Here is a 24,163-nt window from a genome sequence, read left to right on the forward strand (position 1 = left end):
AAATAATAAAATATAATATATTATTCTAAATATATAATTATATTGAAAATTAGTTTCAAAATTAAAATATATTTTATAAATTTTTGATGATTTTATAATTTAAAAGAATGATATTTACATGTTAAATAAATACATTATATATTGAACAATTATAATTTAATATTATTTAAATTTATCAATAAAAAAAATCTGCTTCTCTTAAGTAGTGTTCTAGATGTCTTTTTTCATCATTTGTCTTTTGATCTTTCATGTAGCTTTGTAATCAGATTTTGTTTGGCTTTGCACCAATATTTTAAAGTTTCGTCTTAGATTAATCTGACTCGGTAGAAAGGTAAATATAATCTAACTAAGGATTATTTCCGTTAAGAATCAAACTTGGACATTGTTTGAACAATTTAACTTTGGATATAACACATTAACTACATGTGTTCAATTCCTTAATTAGTTTTGTAATGTTTAAGAATCACTACTAGAATTTATCTTATTACATGCGATTTTTCCTGCGAATTTTTCATAAAAATTCGCAAAAAACGTTGTTCCTACAAATTTTTCTGCGAAATTTTATCTGCAAGTAATACCTTCGTGGATAATATATTTTTGCGAATTTTAAAATTCGCAAGAAAGTTTCCTGCAAAAAAAAAAATTCGCAGGAAAGTTTCCTGCGAATTTTTTTGCAAGAAATTCTGCAGGAATATTTTTTACGAAAGAAATTAAAGAAATTACTATAAATTATATCAATAATTCTTCAACTTTCAAATACTCACAATAAATTCATCTGAAGCATTTGTTTTCATGCCTCCAACATGTAATACATAATCTTTTAAATTCTAAGATTGTAGATTATAAGCCTAACACTCAACCATACAAATCAACTTGTAAGGTAAGTGTTGTCCCAACTTATATACTCTTTAATTATTTTATTTTTAAATGATGTGGGGCTTGAAGTTTTTTTAAAAATATTAAACTTATAAATTTAATATTTTTTTATTTTTTCCTATGATTTAAAATTTGCAGAAAAATTCGCAGGAAAAGTTACCTGCAAAATTTTTCTACCATTTAGTAAACATTACTTGCGAATTTATTTTTACAAAAAAATCTGCAAGAAACAAAATAAAATTCTTACAATATTTTCTGCAAATTTATACCATGGAAAAAAATTTCTATGATTATTAAAATTGTAGTAAAATTTGTAAGAAATATCTATAAATTATTTTCGCAAATAAATTGGCAAAAAATTTCTGCGAATATTTTTTTGCAAGAAAATTCACAGAAAAATGACAATTTTCTAATAGTGAATATTCATAATCATATACAAGGATTTTTTTTCATCTTTCATTTTTTTGCACTAACAAGTACCATAAACCATTAAGAAATATTATCAATCAAACAACATTTTGCGTGAGTTTAGAAAACTCTCAAATCAATTTTAATCGATTAAAGTCCTTCACAATCTATTAAAATTGGTTGTGGTGAGACATGTAGTTTTCATCCATTTCGATCGATTATATATTTTTTAATTGAGTAACAATTATTCTCAAGGACATTTTTTTAATATTTGTGGTAATCCATTTTACAAAAATAAATTAGTAATTTAAGTTATATTATAATTTCTTTTCCTTTTTTTCATAATCAAATAACTTCATAATAGTATTTCACATTTATTTTTTTCATATATTCTTTTAAACTAATTGAAATTTTATTTTACTTATGTCTGATTTTTACTTTTATTTTTTTTAATCTTTTCTCTACCTTATTTCTTTCATGACTACTCTCGGAGCCTTAGTTTTTATGTCTGTCTTCTTACTCCATTTCACTCTAAAAGGGTGACGTTTCCTTTCTTATTCAAGCACACTAACTTTGTGTAAATTCAAGTTCCCAATTTTTTTCATAATTTCTAGTATTTCTATTTTCTACTATCTTATATTCACTAATGCAAAAATTATATTTTTTGACACACTTTGTCGGGTGTCATCTACACAATATAGAAAGTGTGCGAAATAACATACTTGTAAATATCTCAAAACATTCTATAATGGGTTTTAACTTACTAGTTATAAAATGTTTCTTTCTATGACACGTAAGTCAATACCAGTTAGCCTTTGATGCTAACCTTTTTATGATGAGTGTTGACTTATGTGAGACCCGAAACCCTTTTACTCCTTTTTTCCTTCTTAACTCTCATTTTTCTAAAGCTTTTTCACTGTTGATTTATTTCTCAAGGATGAAGTGGTGTTGAGCTTAGGCTGTCAAGAAAGATTTTTTTCATCCATTTCTCTTTTTCTTCTTCTTTGGATAACACAAAGTCAGATTTTCTTCCTTTCCGAGGTCAGGGAAGCTAGAAACTTTGTTGATTTAATGTTGAGTGTAGCAATGAGTTGTATGTGGTTTGATGTGTTGGCTGAATGGGGATGAATTTGAGTGGTTTTGAGTTAGAAGATTGAGGCTTTGAGTTGCTTGAAGAATGAGATGATTCTTTGAAATCTCGATGCATGCATGTTGAAATTTTTGGATTTTCTAGGTTGTATGAACAAAATGAGTAGAAATTATGAAGGTAGATCATGTTTAGGGGTAAAATTGATGGATTATAGGTGAAAAATGAAGGTGGAAAGCCATGAAAGTGCAGAAAGCTCTACACTCAGCGCTGGAGCGTTGAACTAGTGTTGCAGCTGTGAGAGAAAATAGGGAGGCCGAGATCCAATGCTGCAACTCTAGGTTGGATGCTACAACTCTAGGAGAAACTGATCTGGCAGAGATTCAATGTTGTAGCTCCAAGTTGGGCGTTGCAGCTCCAAGAGAAAATGAAACTAGCAGAAAGCCAAAGTTGGAGCACTGAATTGATCGTTGCAGCATCAAGGGTAGATGACCGAATTTGGTCTTGGGATATGCATGAAAGTTGTAGCCTTGGATGTTAGCTTTCCAATGGCACTAGAATCACCCAAAAAGGAGGTCTAGAACTCCACTTATGACTTTCGTTAGTGAGAAAAGGTCAAGCTATCAAGATTTAGTCTAGCTGTTGTGGTTTTTACATTTTTTTATAAGGTAAATGATAGAATTAGGACTTGATGTCTTCATGAGAGTTGTAGAAAATCTTCTTATCTTTCATATGAGATAAGGATGAGAATGGTAGAATTAGTATAATTTCATATATGTTGCTTTATGTGAAGGTTTCCATTTCATAATAAGTGATTTGGTGAAGTTAAAAATTGTTTTGGGTGCTTAGGTTGATTTATGTTGTTTATGTGTATAAGTTGACATGATAAATAAGTTGTAAATATGTAGTATGAGTTGTACCATGTGATGAAAATGTTGTGTGTTGATATAAATGATAAAATGTTGAATAATGATGACTATTGTAGTATGATGAGAAAACATAGTTATGAGTTCAGAGTTGCATGTTGAACCCTAGTTGTGTAAATGTGTAGAGATGGTATCTAAGTTGTTGAGATGACTATGATGTTTGATTTGTGAGTTGAATGAGATGATGAGATGATAACTGCATTTTTGTGTTGTGATGATGAGTTGTTGATCACTATAACTAGGGGAGATGTTTTCGAAGTTGCTCATCCCATTGTGTGGATTGAGATAGTTGTGGTGCTCTAAGAGCCCAATTTGTTGAAAAACCCTCCTCGAGAAGTTATCCCTTGAAGTGGATGATGTGTTGTTCTCCTCTAGGACTTAGTTAGTCCCGTGTATGGGTAAGGTCGAGGCACACATGTATAAAACAACCACGGCATAATGGTCAGGTCAAGCTATACCGATTACAAGCGGTCAATTCAAGTAAAGTACAAAGTCGGGAACTTAGTTCCTAACCAAGTATCAGAGGGTTGTAGTATTTGGAGGATAGTCAGTAGGTTAATCCCATAGGTGTCTTAGTTCAGCTAGCTAATGTCATGGTAGGTCTAAACCTAGTTGTCCTATCCTGACATATTATTATACTTCCTTGTTTAGGTGGCAAAGTTTGAGAAACCGTTATCATGTTGTGAATTTTTATCCAAATTTTTTGTTTACCTAGTAAGCCTAAAAAGGTTCTGTGTTGTCGGTTCGGTAGGACCTAACCACTTAAACTACTCACCTTGTGTTGTAGGAGATCTCTAAGTTGAAATGCGTGATGACACATATGTGTTGATGAGTTGATATTGTGATGATATGAGTTGTATGTGTTGATGTGTTATGAAGGTATTGTTTATATATTGTATGTTTAACTAGTTGATGATGATGATAGTGATGTTAAGTTGCTTTCCTATATATGTGTTGTTTATTTTCACTAGTTTACCCTTGCATGTTTCCATGTGATTTGGACTGCAATAATCATACGATGTATGGGAGAAGGGCAATGATAGACGGGTATTAGTTGATGGAGGCCACTTACTACTAGGAGCTAGAGAGTTATATTTTGTTGACTACCCCTAGTGGTAGAGTTTATTTTGTAGACCGTTGTATATATTGTGGCATGTTAGGCCACCTTTGGTGCACAATGGAGTGTGTGTGTAAATATATATATATATATATATATATATATATATATATATATATATATATATATATATATTCATGTTATACTATTTTAGTATACATTTCTAGTTGTTTAATTCTGTTTTTCCATAGGGGTCGTTACAATACTTGTCACAGAAAGAAACATTCTATGACAAATAAGTCGTCACCTGCCATAAAATGTCCTCTTATTAGGTCACTGAAAGGATGTGAATTCATTTACATTATCTATTATTTACCTTTTTTCTTTCTCTCCAATGATTGAAGTGATTTCCAATGACCTCGTTCAATAAACATTTTCGGCAACCTTTGTGACCTCATTCATTTTATGTCATCCAGGCACTCCGTCGTTGTAGCGTTTTTTCTTGTGTCATTCATTTTTAATTTTTTATGCAATCTTGGTTTGTTCTTCTAGGTTCTTTAGTCCAATGGGGTTCTTCAGTTCTCCTTTGCGTGCGTTCTGAGGTTCATTCTCTTATCTTTTTTGTACATTGGTGTTATTTGATTGAGAACCTTGTACTACCAAGTGTTGTTGAGATGTTACCCTTTTTTGATTTATTTTATGTATGATTTTTCTTGTGTTGTCGAGATGTTGTTGGTATTGTTGGTGTTGTTACCAAGTGTTTGTAAATCTCATAAGAAAGTTGGGGTGCTGCTTTATTTTCTTGTTTTAGGGTGGGTTCAATGCATATTTTGGTACTTGGGTGTTGGTTTAGTTTGCTAGTTGGTGGTGGTTAGAGGTTTGGGAACTTATTTAGTGTAGTTTATTTGAGTACTTGAAAACAACCCTATATTTAGACTTTATTATACTTAGTAATTTTATTTTCAATAAATTAGAAGAATAGAAAAATGTTAATTGGGCAATACTAGGTGTATTAAAATAATTAAAATATAAAAAATTGTGAGACAATATCAAAATAATTAAATTGTATACAATGTTGAAAATTTAAATTACAAATTTGAATTCATTAAGTTAGCAATAATTAAATAAGTATTTTAATTATTACTAATTTAATTTTTGTTACGTTGTAATGGTTAATTACATGTGTATATTATATTTTTTATTTTATGTATGATTTAACTAGGCATAGTTATATGCGTAGTCATCTCAAAGTGTTCTATTATAGTAATTAGGAATATTGGTCGATTGTGAGTGAACTTTAGTTTCTCGTTTGAGATTGAATACAATGGTTACACAATTAATGTATAATCATTGTATTGAATCTCAGCCATGATGTCCATAAACCATTGATTTTCAACAAATTTAAAAGGCAACTCATCCAAGATAATCATCAGGACATGCTAATTGGGTTTTCTGTTGACTAAACTCAACAAGTCTAAAACTAATTGTAGAATCATCCTCAATTTGTTTCCAAAAAAAAAGTGTTTTTTTTTTTGAAATTTCAACCTCATTAAATAAAAAAGGTAGGTAAATAGTGTTATTTAAAGAGCGCTTAAATGAATAAGCACTCTAAACTAAGACACGAAACAATAAGAGTACACTTGCTTAAATAACACCATATATAGAAAGATTATTTATAGAGAGAATTTAAATAAAAGGTATTTTCTTTGGTCAATTTATAATTTTAAGTACAAAATATAAAAATATTATAATACTCATTTAAAAGGTTCTTTTAGTGTAAACCAATAGAGAGCACTTGGATAGTCAAGTGCCATGTATTGGATTTTGAATAAAATGCGCTTAAATTATAAAAAAAAAAACACTCTCTTTTTTTATTTACATTTTTAAAATTAAAAAAATAAAACTATTGTAATGCTAAATTAAAGATAGAGAGTTCTTGTTTGGCCAAACGCCTTCTATTGGTAAAAATAAAACCTTGCGCCATCCATTCAATCTTATAGTATGCACACTCACTATTCACGTTTGTTGTTGCTTCCTTTTCTCTTCATGTTGCACACCCACGGTTAGAAAAAATGGTTCTATCCAAGAGGGAGGGTGAATTAGATATTTTAAAAATTTGTTTGCAAGATCTTTAATTAATTTTGTAAAACTCATTGTAATAATTGATTAAAGATCTTTAATATTGAGACTAATTTCTAAATGTAAGAATAGATTATATTTTGATTCATATATGCTATGCAAGATTCAAATATAAGAGGATTAATACATCCAATCAATGTTAGCAAAAATTCAAATAATGAGCGTAGGGATAGAGAGAAATGACACAAGAATTTATACTGGTTTAGCCAGTACCATTATGACCTACATCCAATCTCCAATCAACATGATTGAGATTTTTCACAATCTTTAGATTCAAAGTATTACAATCGCACACACATGCAATAAACTCGTAGAATCCTAAAGATAAACTTATTTCATGAACCCCCAAGAAATGTCCCTTGTAGTCACTCACTACAAAACCTTTAATGTTGAGAAACCTACTCAAAAACAATGATAAATAGAGTTTTAGAATGAATTTACCTAGATACAAAATCAATCAAAGAGGTGAATCAAATTTAGAGTATTTTAGCCTTTCTCTCTAGTTGGATGAAGATGATTCTTGAATCCCTTCTTGAAATTAACCACAAAGGATCAAATGATTCTTTCACAAAGAAAACAAAGAATTTTAAAGACTTTTTTTCACAAGAGATTTCACAAAGTTGCAAGTATCTCAATTGTTTTTGTTATGAGTTTGAATACTGATATTTATAGAACTTTTTGGTTGAAATAACTAATTATTTTCATAGATAATCAATTATTTTGTTCTTGGTGAATCTAGAAATTAGTCAAGAATATTTTGATTGATTATTTATTTGAATAATCGGTTATTACAAAGTGTTGACTCTGAAATAATTGATTATTGCACAGAGATAATCAATTATTAATGAGTTTCTCAAAATAAGAAAATGCAATGTAAATAATCAATTATTACAAGTGGATAATCGATTATTTTAAGTGACAGATTCAAATTCTCAATTTTCAAGTTTAAAACCAGTTTAAAAATCATTTTATCATCAATCACCATCTTACAAGAAATATATGACTAAGTTACTCATAATGCACAAAGCAAACATGCCTAACAAAGCATAAACACACATCAAAGAAGAGTTATGGTTTCAAAGTTTAAGTCAAGCAATATCAAGTGGACAATAATTAAGGTAGATTACAATTGTTTATTTGAAAACCAATTGATGATGTTAATATTAATTATATTGATATTTGTGTTTTTGGTTTTGTAGTGCTTGAAACAACCCAATGGCAATGACTTCGAGTATTACATTTTTCGATATATGCACAAAATTATCACATTGTGAAGGAAGGGCAATTCAAAAATATGTATATTATCTTGATTGTATATAATTCCTTTATAGTAGAATTTTAGTAGGCTAATTTTAATTTCATTTTTGTAGTACTTCCCTAGTTGCAGTTGGAAATGATATTCTAATGATCAAATCACTAATGTTAGGAAAGATTGATGTTTGTATGTCATTAATAAATGTTTATTATAGGTCTGTATGTTGTACTTGTATACTGCATTATGAAACTATGTCACTACTCATGTTGATTTTAATCTCTAAGCTTCCTTTTATGTTATATCTAGTTGATAACGAGTAAATTTTCTTTTTATGGTAGCATCAATTGGTCAAGGAATATTCTAAGACTATGGAGCACTTTGGAAGAAAAAAAAGGGAAAGTAACTTTTTTTTAAATTAAGGAAAATTTTAAGGACTAATCAATTTTTAATTGGAAGAAGAAATAACGAGGATCAATGATTCTACTCTCCCATAGTTGAATATATTCAATTTGTTGTGATACAATCAAAATCTCACATCGTTTGAATAAAATGAAGAAAATAAGTTTATAAAGAACAAATGTCTTTATGAATATAAAATCTTTTGAATGATGACCAAAAGCAAATTTATGAGGACTTAGGCACAAAGTAAACAATATTAGACTAATGTGGACATATGTGAGAACTCTTAGTGCACAACAAGTAGTATTAGAGTCGATCATTCAATCAAGTGACCAACTTAGATGAGTATGATTGAATTGGCAAGTAGGTCCATGAATGGAGAGTCTTCCGATTAACGTGAAACGGTGGAGCGACAATGTAAGTATCTAGAGTAGGAATGAACATTATTGGTTACTATTGAATACTCATGGATTGAAGAAATGACTTCTGTTTAAAGGAGAATTATGGAGACACAATCAAAGTCTCACACTCTTATGACAAGAGGGGGAACACGGATTTATAAAGGCACAAATGTCTCCATTGGAATAAAGAATTTTGGGTGATGACCAAAAACAAAAGCATGAGGGTTTAAGCCTAAACTAGACAATATCATACCAATATAGTGACATATGTGTGTTGAAAACCTCGATGCACTACAAGTGGTATCAAAGTCAATAGTTCAATGAGGTGACTAGTTTAGGCAAGTATGATAAAATTGACAAGCAAATTTGGAGATAGGATCCCTTGTATTGATAGTTTTTCTCATGGTAGATCCATGTATGTAAAGTCTTCTTGGTGACATGAAGAGTTAGGAGATGTGTCCTGCTATTATGAGATAATATAGTGGAACGACGATGCAAGTACCTAGAAAATGAGTAAGTTCTATGGGCCTCCATTAGATACTCATCGACTGAAAAAAATTAGTTTTGCTACAGGGGATTAAACCTTAATTCTTTATTTGAAGGGGGAATTCTTATAATACAATCAAAGTTTCACATTATTAGAACAAGATGTGGAACATTAGTTTATAAAGACGCATATATCTTCATTAATATGAGACCTTTTGGATGATAACTAAAAGTAAATCCACCAATACTTACACCTAAACTAGACAATATCACATTAATGTACATACATGTGTTTGTGGGAGCTTCTAGTGCACAACACAATTGTTACATGATTTATCCAACTTTGAATAATATTATAGCTAAAAAAGAAAAAAGAAATGTTATGTAATTATTCAAGTTAAATGACAATATAAAATTATTTTACATTATTAATCAATCACAAATTATAATATATGCCTTTTAATTAATTTTGTAAACATTAATAAATTTATTTTACATGACGAATTATGATCGAATGACATGAAGAAAAAAAAACATTAAAATTACATAAACTATTTTATCTCACACACAATGTGACATTTTTAAAAAAATTGACATTATTAACATTAAGAAGCTATTTATAATTGTGGATGAAAACTTAATTTATTATATTAAACAATTTTATTTTATTCAAAAAAATTTATCTTTATTTAATTTTTTTTTCTAAATTGAAAACATAAGAAAATTTTCTACCATTTAATATATTAAAAATGTAATGGGAATAGTGAAAGGTTAATAAACATTGTAATTAGATCTCATTTTCCGTACGATATATAATTACTCTTTAAATTTGACCAATTGAAAACCTAAAATTTTGAAATGTATAATCCCATATATATATAAAGACCTTGCACTTCTAAATTTCGATTACTTCACCAACATATATGAAATTTCAACGATACTCTCTATCATGTCTAAAACAAAGTAAATTCTTCTTCAGTATTCTAAATTTATTTAGTGAATTATATATTTTACTTAAATGTAGCACTTATGATGATTAAGGATATATGAACTTAATCACAAAATAATACACGGAAAGTTCTAATGAAATATTATATTGACATGTCATACTAGATGAATCATTACGTGAATATCATAAACTCTTCTTATAATGACAATGATGTGGCGGTTCTTTGACCATATGTCCTTACCATTAATAACAATCGTGTTACCATACACGTGGTAGGTGTATGACCGTACCTAAATAACATTAATATAGGATATTGATATCACCCAATATCACACTACAATAAAATTTAGTATTACCGATAATTACTTAATAATAATAAATTAATTATTTCTATTTTATTATTTAATAAAAATATTTATGACTATTATATAATAAGCACTAAAAATATATTTATATCACATTAAAATTTACTATTAGCGACAATTATTTTATAGAAAAAACTTAAGTCTCACATCGACTAGAAATAAAATAATTAAAGAGTATATAAGTGAATAATAACTCTCACCTTACAAGTATGTTTTATAAGGTTGAGTTAGGCTTATAACTTACTATTTTAAGTTGGTATTTAGGAGATAAGATAATTAAAAAAATTAAAGAATATATACTTAGAAGATAACTTTCATCTTCTAAGTCTCACATCAATTAGAAATAAGGTAATTAAAAAGTATTTGTACTCATCTTACAAGTCCTACATTGACTAGAAATAATATAATTGAAGTATTATAAATCTTTTCTTAAACTTTTAGCGACAATTTTAAATATCAGTAACAAATGACATAAAAAGTTATACACTTTTTCCAATCATTACGATTTACGAGAGTCTTTACCAGCATATAAAATAATTGTCGGTAAATATTTTAGCAATATACTGAAAAACTGAGCTTGATGGCTCGTGGCAATTTCAAAGTGCTTTGTCTTCACATCCTCAAAATCCTAAGCAACTATTTAGCAAATTTAACATATATTACATAGTTAAAATATATATATATATATATATATATATATATATATATATATATATATATATATATAAATTGCAGCGGAATATTGACTAGTTTAACAAAATGGGTAATTTTCTTTTTTGTTTGACACCAAACTAATTTTCTTTTAAAAAAACTTGAAATGGATATATTTTAAAAAATCTATAAATGAATAAGTCTTATTTGTAAAATATGCTTTCAAAAAAAAAAAAAATTATGCTTCAAAACATAATATTTTTTATAAATTGAAAGTCGGGTTACTAATCGCGGTTCTTTAAGGTGAAGTTGTGTTTTTATAACACTACTTTGATCGTCATTTTGTAGGTTTAAGTATAATTTTTGCGTAAAATTATAAATAAATAAATAAGGTCTTGTTTTGAATCATAAGCTATTTAATTAATATATATATATATATATATATATATATATATATAAAAGTCATGTTTTACACATAACATGCTCATTTGTGAATTTTTTTAATACAAAAGAAGATTATTCATTCACATGACAAATCTTCCATTATATATCTCCAGATAAATATTAATTAGGTATCACCTTTTAATGTTTATAAAAAAATAAATAAATATCATTTCAATAAGTCATGTCATAATTTGATAAAGGATTTTTTCTTTTTACCTTTTACATATTTTTCTAACTTCAACCACTAACGATTATAGTAATTTTTTTTATTAAAAATGAGAAACAAGACTCATTTTTAGAATAATTATTGTTCTTTATAATTAATTTATCATGGGTGTTTAATTTATTATTCATTTTTTTGAAAAAAAAAAGTATACATAGTTGTTAGCAAGGAATTTATGCATATGCTCGAAGATAGTTTCAAGAAAAGATTCAATAACTAGGAAAGTAATTACGGATTGTTCAAACAAGATATACACGTGACATAAAACGAACCGATCATTAGAAAGAGGACTTTATGTGAATCGATTGTTGTGCTAATATTAACATCCTCGAAAACAAATTTTGACTATCAAATAAAGAGTTATAAAATGACCCACAAGGTATCACCCACGGAAAATAGAAGTTAGATATCATTTGGGACCTACATAGTAACTACCTCTTGAAATAATCTCTAAAGGATGCAAAGAGAATTATTCAATACGTCGTAAGGAGGTTACGAGAAGTTAAAAACGATTTTTAAGAGGTTACCCACGTCACATAAGGCAAAGCGGTTGCATATCCACGTCGAACTAACACAAAATAACTGTCTTTCCCTACCTTCTATAAATAAAAGAAGCAAGTTTGTTCAAAAGGTTAGAAATTCAATACTTACACGCTCATATGCATCTATTGCCTACGTTCATGACTCTTGTGCACAAGATCACTGAATATGATTTATTGGCCACCCTTTTTCTTTTCTTTTCTTAGAGTAGTTCTAGCCTAGTTAGTATAGTATTGCAATTTTGTTGCTTCTTAGAATCCTTATGTACTGTAATTCAACAATTATTGGAAGTAAACAAATCATGATTCTTGTTATCAATATATATATTATTCACTCGATTCGCTTAAATATTTTTATGCATAAACCTCGTTTCATGATAATCATCGAAGAACATTTAGAAATGTTTAGATGCTAACTCACATAAAATTAAAAACTTAATATATAAACTTAAATTGAAAACTTTGCTAGTTCAAGGAAAAAGAATCCATAAACAAGTTTCACCGCAAACAATAGTATACATTTTTTAACAAGTTAAAAATTTATTAATCATTAACTAACAATATATTCTTAATACATTCTTTCCAAAGCTCTTAAATATTGTTAAAATCAAATTTGGCTCGTGTGAAATTATAGGTGCATTTAAGACAATAAAATGCGCAATTACAATTATTGAAATAGAAGTTCAAATATTAATCGTAGTAAGCAACTAGTCAATTTTAAGCAAAATATAAAGAATGATTGCTCATACATGCATCGCATCAATTTTAAACAACTTAAAATCATGTGACACATCAAAATAATATTTTATTAACTCATGCAATTATTAAAGAAATGTTCCTAAACTGCTCCTTGTATTAAAGATAAACCAAACCCGTGACCGTGAGAATCACCTACCAATAAATATTTAACGAAACCGTAGGTACCAAAGCAACTTAAAATGCTGCTTTGGGTCTAGAGAATAGGGTAATCAAGTTCCACCATGCATTATAATATCCACTTTTCATAGTAATTGCTTAATTAGGTCAGCAATTTGAAATAGTTAACCCATTAAATTATTGAAATTGTTCAAGAATTTACATGAGAAGGGTTAGTGCTATTTTTCCAGAGGACATGACTCAAGTGAAGACAAGCTTGTGATTATATACAAGAGGGTCAGCAAAAGCAGCATGCTTTTTGGAGGTAAACTAGAATTTTCAGTTGATGTCAAAGTATCTTGGATCTTCAGGGAAATGGTATTCCACGTTCAACTGCGAAATAAGACATATCATCAGACCATGTCAGCAACTATGCAGACCAAGAAATGCAAACCAATAGATTCAAATTGTACAACACACAAACCAAGACATCAATCTTATTCTGCCTGCACCTGCAGGAAGCAGAGCCAACAAGTAACAACATTCTGTTCAACCTTATAGATAAAAGTGAAACGATTAGACATCTTTAATGAATTTATCATCCTAGCATGGGTTCAACATCATGGGACCAGCATCCACATTAGTATGAATCCTAGGAAACATGACCACTCACATTAATAAACAAGAATGGTTATCGTTGATCAGCAAAAGAATTAACTTATGACTCTAATGCACACTACCCTGGTTTCAGCTTTGGGTCATGTATAGACAAATAACTTAACTAAACATCTGTTCAGTAAGAGCTTATCACCAAGGAGCTTAGGTCACCAGCTCTCAATTCAATAAAGATTATTTTGATAGGTTCTTACAAAAGTGACTAGTGAATAAAGCACTTTTATAAAGCTTAAACAAACTCTTTCTTGGTGAAATTTCTAAGTGTCTGGGGTGAGCATCAAACAACACCGAACAACTACAAGGATGGAGAAATTACTTTGTCATGGAGAAATTGTCACTAAATTTAAAGATATCAAAGAACCAAAATAAGAATAATAGTTAACAAAAATGAACCAGAAAAAAGTAAATTGATAATTTTTCACATATGCAATCTGAAACCATTGTTTTTGGCATATGTAGTACAAGAGCATATTCGGATACCAGCCTATAAGGGCTTTTAAGAGCTTCTCTTTTGAAAAAAACTTTTTATTTTCAATAGAGAAGTCCTAAAAAACTTTTCTAGACTGGACCTAAACAGACTTTAACACTGAAATGATATGCAATCAAGTGGCAAAACCACAACATAGGCATACCTTGCCCTCATCAGCATCAGAATGACGTTGAGGGAACACGACCCGCAAATCATTACATAAGTAGAATCTTCGCTCCCCTTCCATGTCCAATCCAGATTTTTCTTGAAGAGAATTATATTTGCATTTTTGAGCTGATCTACTGGTCTTCTTAGGAAAAGGGCAAACAAAGCGCAGGTGAAGGGCATATCGAAGTGGACCACCACTACTAGAATTGTCCTTCACCTTTGAACAGGAGTTTAGTGATTTCCCTGATTCATCACATGTTTTATCCCAACACTCCTTTCTTTCATTCCTCTCACATTTATCAGTAATACATTCATAATCAGTCTTTGCTGGGAAAGGGACTCCAAGATTTTTCATGTTCAAAGATTGCTTAGAAGAATCCTCTTTGTTTATTAAATTCAACAAGCTAGAGCCCTTGCCATTTCCTTGATTTGTAGATTTTGTGTTATTTACAACATTAGCTGCATCTGTATGTATCACTTCCCCACCACATGAGATGTCATGATTCTTTTGCATTCCACTGTTTATACCCATTGATCTCTGTTTCAACTGAGGAGAAGTGGAAGATTCAAGGGTGACTTTCTGGCGCATGAATGTCTATTTGGATAAATAACAAGAAATCAGAAATTGATAAAGAATAAGTAAATAACATTCAATTTTAAACCGTAACTCAGAGAAATCACAAATTCAGAAATATAAATAAATGCAAGTTTATCAGAGGACAAAACTAAGTGCATTTATAATCATTGGCCCTCCATTTATAAATATATCACATTGGTCCTTCAGTGCCAACTTTAAGCCATCAAATTGATTCCAAGAAGGACAAAACTAAGTGTATTTATAATCGTTGAGGACCAATTTGATGTTTCAGACAAATAGAGGATCAATATGATGTCATGTATACCTTTGGACAAATGGTCAATTACTCTTAAAAGAAATTTAATGTGATTTTGTATTTAGTTCAATAATTTTTCAAAATACTTGACATAAAAAGCTACTTAAAAAATATGCCACTTATAAAACAGTCAAGTATCAACATTAAATAGTTATCCTCACAACCTCTGAACCTCCCATTTCAAATTATCCTCATATCCACTAAATAATTAACAAATCCATTGATCTCTGGTATGGACATTTATGTATTCCTACACATAATATATTAATATGGCCACCAGTACTACAGATGCACTCAAAACTAGACCATCCAGATGTAACAGGACATGCTAGGTTCCCCAAAGTGTCAACTAACAAGCTTTGCTTCAGTAACCTCCATACCAGATCCATTAACATTCATTAAAAAACCCATAGACAACAAAATTTCTGACTCTTACATTAATAAACTATAAAAGAATAAATATTTTTACTACTCATGTTGCTTACTATTAATTAAATATGCATAACTTTAGGCAATATGTGAAGGCCTGACTAATACCAGGCAAAAGACCATGTGAAAAATCCTACTGCGAATGGATTTAATATGCTTTATGCAAATCAAACCACAAACCAATAATTTTCCTCTTAGAGGAAATGAAGCCTTACATCTACCCTCCTGCCACCAAAGGAACTGGCAACACAGCACTCGTTGCCCATTTCCAGTCTCATTATATTTCTTATTTTGTGAGAAAAGTCATATATTACTTTATGTTACTTGTGTCTTAGTAGTCTTTTGCTTTTAAGATATAATTTCCATTTGTGTTTGCTCTCCTGTGTTTCAACACTTCATTTGAATATTTCAACGATGCAAATACTTTGTAATGTCTGATCTCTTAAGGTTGATTTACGATTAAATCTTATTATTCAGTTCTAGGTTTTTTTTTTTTTAATCATGGCTGTTCACCTTCACGAGGCAACCACCCTGCCTACCAATACTTAAAAGAGGCAGTTTTTCGGGTTACCACCTCTACAGGCCTCTCATCTGGTGACAACACTGACTTCAATGAAGTTCAAAGCTAAAATTATCCTTGTAAGAACAATTATGTCATTAGGAAGCAAAATTTCCAGATCAATTGAGTCACAGATTCATCCGGACTGACAAATCTTACTTTGGTACCGACTGGCATGTCACTCAAATCATAGTTGCAAAAGAAAGTGTGAAGAGGAGTCTTTTCTGGATTGCTTAGCACCTGCAAAGAGCAACCAAATGTAAGGCATTTTAACACAAGATGGCAACATGCACAAATATCTTGAAAGTGGAAACTCAAAATTGAATATGTAAACAATATTACAAAATTAGACAAATAAGAACAAGAATAATCGTTGCACAGCTTAAATATTTGGTAGTGGGGATTAGAAGAGTAAAGAAGGCAAAGTATTGATGATTGTACATCAATCCTTACCCTTTTATGCCTCCTGAAACATTCTCATCCACACGGCACAAATAAAGATATGCATATGTATATATATCTTAAAAGAAAGCAGTGCATTCTCTATTGACCTAGGCCTGTGCCGGCTTGTGGGCTTTGTGAACTGGTCTGTGGGCCATATACCCCCCCTCCCTCGATTGACACCCAATTTGTTATTTATTAACAGTACATTTGTTACCTCCCTTAATGTTAAGCATACCATAATATTCCTGCAGTTATAAAATGAAGGCTCTAACAGGTTCATCAAAAGGCACTCAAATTTCAAGGTTTAAAACTTATAACAGTGAAATAAGTATATCGATACCAGTTGAATCCGTCCCTTCATTGGTATACGTAAACGGCTTTTAACAATTTGCGAATCATCATTTCTAGGCCCTCGCTTCAGCAATTGGCCTCTAAACTTGTTTGAAGAGGAATTTCCCGCAAGATCTATTGATGCATAATACAATAGATAACAATCACCATCCACACTAGTAACAGAAAATGGAAGCTTCTGTGATTTAGGAGAAAAGTTTCCCCCAGTAATGCTTAGCACAGCAAGAAAGCCATCGATTTTCTACAATAGCAACAAACAACCATGGGTCAGTTGTCTAAAACTTTTCAGTGCAACGATGTTTAGAATCATGAACAAGATCAATTACAGCATGGTAATAAGCATATATCCAGACCTTGCTATTGTTTCCTGATAAGAACCGGCCAGATAAAAGAGACTCCTCAAAAGAACCAACCAAAGACCTCCTAACCGAAAGCCCACTCAAACTTCTTGTGAATCTCATGGAATGAGAGGTAGGAGCTGAATCTTGAGACAGTGGCCAACTCATGTCGGAAATATCATCCAGAGAAGATGGACAGAAATCTTTGCATAAGAATTCAACATCATCAAAAGATTTACACGAAACTCCGGAATCATCATCCTTATGATTTAACATAAGGCATGAGTTGGAATTGTCAAGTGATTGTTCTATACTCCTTGAAGTTACATTGCAATTCTTTATCTCTTCAACATCATTCCTACATCCTCCAGTAGCTTTTATTCTTTCAGAAAATCTAGGACCAAGAGGTGACAAGGAAAGATGAGAGCTCATGTTTTTAGGAGATACAGATATTACGCCACTTTGAGGCCTAACCGGACTCAATTCACTAAAGTGATCAATTCCACCAGTGGGTGAACTACCCCGAGACAGTAGTCCTCTATTTTCCCTCAGAGGACCATCAGTTTGAAAGAAGGATTGTGTACTGTCTGGTGCATTTCTTTGCTCAAAGCAACTTGCCAAGGACCTATAACTGCTTTTACTTCCAATGTTTGCCTTCTTATTATCCTGTGCAATGGAATTTCTATCGTTATCGTTCTTCACAAGAGATCCAGTCTCGTTATTTCTGCAGCCAATGTCAAGAGGATCACCTCTGAAATGACTTGGGGAGAGCATACTGCTCAGTGGAGATAAAAGTCGCTTCCTTACTAATGAACTGGCAGATTCGGTGTCATTGGCTGTGAAATTAGTAAAAGCAGAAGAATGAAAACTTGTAGCTGGAACATCAGGCAAACCATCTGTTGAAGTATTAGTTCGGCCTGATTCAAAACCAACAACCCTTGAAGCAGGAATATGAACATTTCGTCCACTTTTTGAAGCAAAAGGAGTACTTCTATCTGTTGAACCAATCTTCAAACTATGGACATTGGAAGCGACTTCCATCGCACCTCTATAAAACGTATTATCAGAAACATTTGAAATTTCTAGGGAGGCATTCTTTGGGAAGTCATCAAATGAAGATCCCAGAGTACACACAGACAACCCACCAGTGCTTACATTGTTCATGCTGCTAATAGCAGAGGGGCTTGCATCTGAAAACTGTGCCGTGGTATTTAAAGCTGCACCCACAAGTGCGACCTTTTCAGCAGTTTCACTCGGGGGTATCTGTGGCAAGCCCATCACTAGTATTCAATTTAGCAATGTGATCTACCTAAGGTGATGAAAAACAAACTAGCTTGAGAATACTAATGTGATCCCTAGGCGAGGTCTTGCACGTTCATTTCACTATTTTCCCTTACCAGATGATCATGGTAAGACGTACAGTTTTCAACAAACAACTGCAATCCTAGCCTCCACCCTTACCAATTACACTATTCAACCATTCAAGCTAACTATTAGCAACTACAATTATAATTGGAATGCTATCATCAAGTAGTTCTAAACCTATAACTATAAGAATTTCCAAGTTCCAACTATGTCATGTATCCATCAGTGGCATCCACATTTGAGACATTGCAATCATCATTTCCTTTGCAGGGCATACAGTAAAAGTCCAGGACATGATAATGTACATCCAAGAACTGCAACACGAACAAATCTCTCGACCTCCGTACTGGCAACAGATGAAGCCCAAACAATTCATGGTATGTAACAAAATCAGTGCCTATGCCTGAAACAACATTTGAACAAAACAAATGAATTCCCTCTTTTCACAAAGCCACAAGACGAAGCACATAAATTCTATAAAGCTCCCCACTTCATTGATTACATTTGATATCCATATTTTCACTTAACAAAAGACTCGCATTAAAATAAAAAAATAAAAACTAACTTTATGTTAATCCTTGGGAGAATATGGAACCAAATTTTGATCCATCAACAATACGGTGTGAAAGGAAACGAGAGGTAATAAAGTTGAAAGTACCTCAAAGAGAAAAATAAAAAATTGAAAAAACCATCCATCTGAGAGCAAAATTTCAAGCTGAAGGAAGTATAATCAATGCCCACATACAAAAGGTTTCTTCAGAAACGATCAACATGAAGAGTAAAAGAAAAACTTTGATTAAAAGAAAATACAATCGCAGACTTGCCAAACACACATTCACCAAAAACCCCTCAAAGCTTGAGTTGTCATCACCCACAAGCAACGGAGTTATTTTATTTTATTTTATTTTATTTTTATTTTTTTATTTCATTTCCTTTAAGCTGTTCTAAAGCAGAACATGAAAAAACTGAAACCCCGGAAAAAAATAAAAAACAAAGAAAAAGTTTTGCGATACCCCCATAAACCCCAGAAGAACAAAAATCAATAAAGCTAGAAGAAAAAAAAAATCAGACCAAGTCCAAAAAAATGAAGATGATCGAGACAGCGTTAAAAAATAAAAACTCAAAAAAACGCACCAATGAAGGCTGGAAACAGAAGAGTCCAACAGATAAATCATATCAATAACCTTCTGCAATTCAACCTCTGGATCAAATGATGTTAATAATGACCCAAGAAAGAAAAAAGGAAGAAAAAAGAAAAATAAGTTAAAGGGTATTCCCGAAAAATGAAAAAAGGAAGATCTTTGGTGGTTATTAGAATTGCAGAAGGTGAAAATGGAGATGGGAGGTGTGTGGGTTAGGTGTTGGTGTTGGATTTGGGGTGTGGAGTTGAAGGAAGACCCATGTGTTTGTGTGTGTCCACAACTCTGCCCCATCCAATGTTTATCTTTATAATACCAAAAATACACAAAGCCACCATCCCCACCGCAGACTCACTTACTTTGCTTTACCATCAATTTTTTTTTTTATATATATAATCATTGTAAGAAAATGTTGTCAAAATTATCTCAGGTGTAAACATTTTTTTTCGGACACTATAAAAAATAATAAATAATATATCATTAAATTGAACTAAATGTTGGGTTTGAAAAGTAAAATTCTATATTAAATTAGATCATGTTAAATTTTCACTAATTACTAAGTGGATAGTAATACTTAGTATGTGTTTGAAATTAAATTCAAAACATGGATCATCAATCTCTCTCCACATCAAATAGAAATAATAAAGAGTAATTTCTCTCTTAGTTTCCTATGATTCTTATTTAGATGTGAATTTGGACGTCCATCCAAATATATTCTTAATCAAAGAATCATAATATGTCATTGACTCTCATCCAAATAGTCATATTATCATCCCTTAACTATCATTTGTGATGTATAAAAGAAAAAAAAATGTTTATTGAACCACCAGAAATGATCTGATTACAAGAAGTTACAGATAATATATACATGATTTAGGTTTGAATCAATAATTAATTAAAAATAAAATTCGGTTAATAATATTATCATAATCAATAAATTCATTACATAATAGTTTGTAATTTGATAATAATATAAAATAATTTTATACCATTGATACATGTTTTATCTTCTAACTAAAGTATCAATGATAATAGAAACAATCTTTGTACATTAAACATGAAACTCTATCTTGTACAAAAGTATTTTTTAGGAATTTTTCTCATATGAGATGGTTTGTAAAAAAAGAAAAAATTAACCTCTTATCTATTTCAATTTTTTATTATCATGATTATTTATTAATTAAATATTATTTAAATAATTTATTAATAAATAAAAAATATTTTTTTACAATACAAATTATTAAACATAAATTTAAAATATAATTTATATGTTTAAAAATATTTATGTACTTATTTTAAATATAATTTATATATTTAAATATATTATTTTTATATATAATTATTATAAATTTTAATTATATTATATATAATAAACATATTTTAACTAAAATACTAGTTAGTTTAATAGAAGTAATTAGTCTCATAACATAATCAACCAAAATTTAAATTTTAAAAAATAAAAAATGTCTTAAAAGTGTAGAATTACCTATAATAAAAATATATAAAAGTAATAATAATATTTTGGTGGTATAGACTCTTTTTTAATCCATTATTCAAGTAATATATTATGTAAATAAATTTATTAATTTTTATAATAGTATAAAGACATTGAAAGTATATTTTTTTTATACCTTTTTATGTATACAATAAAACTGTTCTTATAAATCGTATAGAACATCAAAATGTGTATCAAAATCAAACTTTTTGATTAATTTATATGAATATATTTCATCTCTGTATCGTCATGTTTCATGGGTTGTGACTATGGATTTTTTTTTATTCTACTTTTTTTTCTTTTATCATCTTTGATATTAATTTTTATTTTCGTTACTTTTTGTGGCTTTTAATTTGTTTTTCACCATTGGGCTTCATGACTGGCCGCACAAGTGGTTTTAGTTTAAAATTTGAGATTCCCTTTAATTGAATGTGATGCAATGCTAATGTTCAATTTTGTATTATTGTAGATTCTTACGTTATCAACTAATTAAAAGTTGTTATTGGTAAAAAGAATTAAGATAATTAATATTAATATAAAAGTTAACAAACTTACACACTACATATTAATTTGTAATAATGATCCTATAAAATTCTTTTAAACAGTCTGTAGATAGATTATTTAAATTTATTTCTTTGTTGACCGGATTTAGAAGATTAACTGATTTGTTATTATGAAGGCTAAACAAGTTGTAAGATTGGAAAATTACGAGTCCAACCCAAATAGGAAATAGCCATCTCATCTATTTCTATGGGACAATATCAAGGTTTTGTGAACTGAATTGGACTTTCATGCATGAATCTGTTTGAGTTGTACTTTTCCTTACCCTGCTTTTCTCTTCAATTATATTATTGTTGCTGTTTCTATTTCCTCATCTAACTAGTGATGAAATAGGGTAAGATACTATAAGAAGATGAAAATGAGGCAGAATATGATAATAAAAAAATATATATCATACTATTATTTAATATAGTATAATAAAAATGAAAATTTATATTTTATTATTTAGATAGTATATAAAATAACAAAGAATTAATGAATGATATATTGGATTCATTTTATGTCTTTAAATTTATATCTATATATAATATATATCTACATATATAAGGGGATTTTTTCTGTTTTAGTTTATATATTATTATTGATAGTTTTAATATTTTAAAAAATGCATAATAATAATTAATAAAGATCATAAAAAGATTTTGATATAATTTTTTTTTAATCTCTTAGTAACTAGTCACTACCTTCACTAATGTGTGTGTTAAAAAAAATATAGTGTCTTTTACCCACTAGTTAAAAAATAAAAGTATTGTATATAATACTTTCATATATAATTTTTCAAATACACTAATATGCACTTTATATTGGTTGCTTTAAAATATGTTTTTACTAAAAATGATAATTGAAAATAATTATTTTTCCATGTATAATAAATTAAAAATAACATAATGATTTATTAATGGATGTGTTGATATACATTTTAATTTTTCTATTTAAAAGATATTTTATAAATTATTTAAAAAAATATATTCAAATAATAAATTCTATAACCTTTTTGAACATGATCTCGTGTAAAGTAATTTTTTATTTTTTTATGCTTTATAAAATGCAATATGAGATTCTTAAATAAACTAATTCCAACAACATTATTACAAAAGTTAATGTTTAATTCACAAAAGTTGAGAATGACATCCAACATCAAAGTTAATATCTTTGTTTCAAGAGGGCAAAGATAATTCAAAAATCTCGAAAGCAGTAATTTATCACATCTTAAAAAAAATATTTTAATTTGCAAGACTAATAAATTCAATGTTGCAATAGATTCTTTTTCAGTTAACTAGTAACAAGATTTTTAACTTATAAAGATATTGTGTTTAGAAATTATATATAAAAGATCAAATATATTAAGTATAAAATAATTATTGCATGTAAATCGAAAAAATAACATTAAACAATAAGTAAGAAACAATTAACACATATGACTAAGAACAATAATGATTTCAATTTCAATTTCCTTTCTTTATGTAGCAAAACATCATATATATATATATATATATATATATATATATATATATATATATATATATATTGATAATTATAAACATGTTAGTTGGTGAATTCTCTGAAAGACCACTTTCACAAGTGGTCCATGGGTGCATCATCAGTTTTCACCCTTAGATACATCTAAACTAGTAGACCATAACACACCTTACCACACTGAATCTAAATTTCTGATTTTTTAATTGAATTTTTTTTAAAATTACCCAAAAAAAACACGTGTTACAATGCACTAACGCAGCTGCTACTGACTTTCGGAATGGGCCGTTCTAAAATCAGAACGGGTCGTTCCAAATGAACAAATAACACATAAATATTGGATCAGAATGGGCCATTCCAGATGACAAAAAAACACATGAAGAATGGAACGGAACGGTCCGTTCCAAAATCAGAACGGCTCGTTCCGAATTCAAACAACACATGAATAATTAAAGCAGAACGGGCCGTTCTGAATTCAGAACGGCCCGTTCTAACTACAAATTTGTCATACGAATTTTTTTAAGCAAAATAATATTTTTTTTTCATTCTACTAAATTATATCTAAACCCTAAACCCTAAACCCTAAACCCAAAAAATCTTATACTAAGGTCCATAATACAAGACCAAACAATATAAACTCTTGTACTACCAAATATATAAGAAAGGTGGTCATCCATGTAAAGCCCAAGTAAAAAGAACCCTAGGCCCACCAAACCCATTGGGCTCACTGAGCTCAGAAGC

The 24,163-nt window shown here is 29.7% G+C and overlaps 1 protein-coding gene across 1 annotated transcript; it reads right to left on the reverse strand.

Moving 5' to 3' along the window:
• Positions 1-13,170: 13,170 nt before the first annotated feature.
• Positions 13,171-20,199, reverse strand: LOC109807640 (uncharacterized). Its single transcript, XM_020370209.3, has 6 exons — positions 19,886-20,199; positions 17,402-19,154; positions 17,038-17,289; positions 16,413-16,493; positions 14,368-14,967; positions 13,171-13,453 (listed from the first exon to the last, which is right to left on the reverse strand). Exons 2-6 carry the CDS (start codon positions 18,662-18,664, stop codon positions 13,400-13,402), a joined length of 2,250 nt encoding a protein of 749 aa, XP_020225798.2. The 5' UTR covers positions 18,665-19,154; positions 19,886-20,199; the 3' UTR covers positions 13,171-13,399.
• Positions 20,200-24,163: the final 3,964 nt, after the last annotated feature.

Source organism: Cajanus cajan, chromosome 4 (assembly GCF_000230855.2).
Source record: "Cajanus cajan strain Asha chromosome 4, NIPB_CcT2T_4, whole genome shotgun sequence".
NCBI classification, from domain to species: domain Eukaryota; kingdom Viridiplantae; phylum Streptophyta; class Magnoliopsida; order Fabales; family Fabaceae; genus Cajanus; species Cajanus cajan.

Coding starts and splice junctions, on each gene's coding strand:
- LOC109807640 (XM_020370209.3), bottom strand. CDS start 18,664: ATGGGCTTGCCACAGATACCCCCGAGTGAAACTGCTGAAAAGGTCGCA. Junction 17,290..17,401: donor TATCAGGAAACAATAGCAAG/GTCTGGATATAT, acceptor TTGCTATTGTAG/AAAATCGATGGCTTTCTTGC. Junction 16,494..17,037: donor TGAAGGGACGGATTCAACTG/GTATCGATATAC, acceptor TGCTCTTTGCAG/GTGCTAAGCAATCCAGAAAA.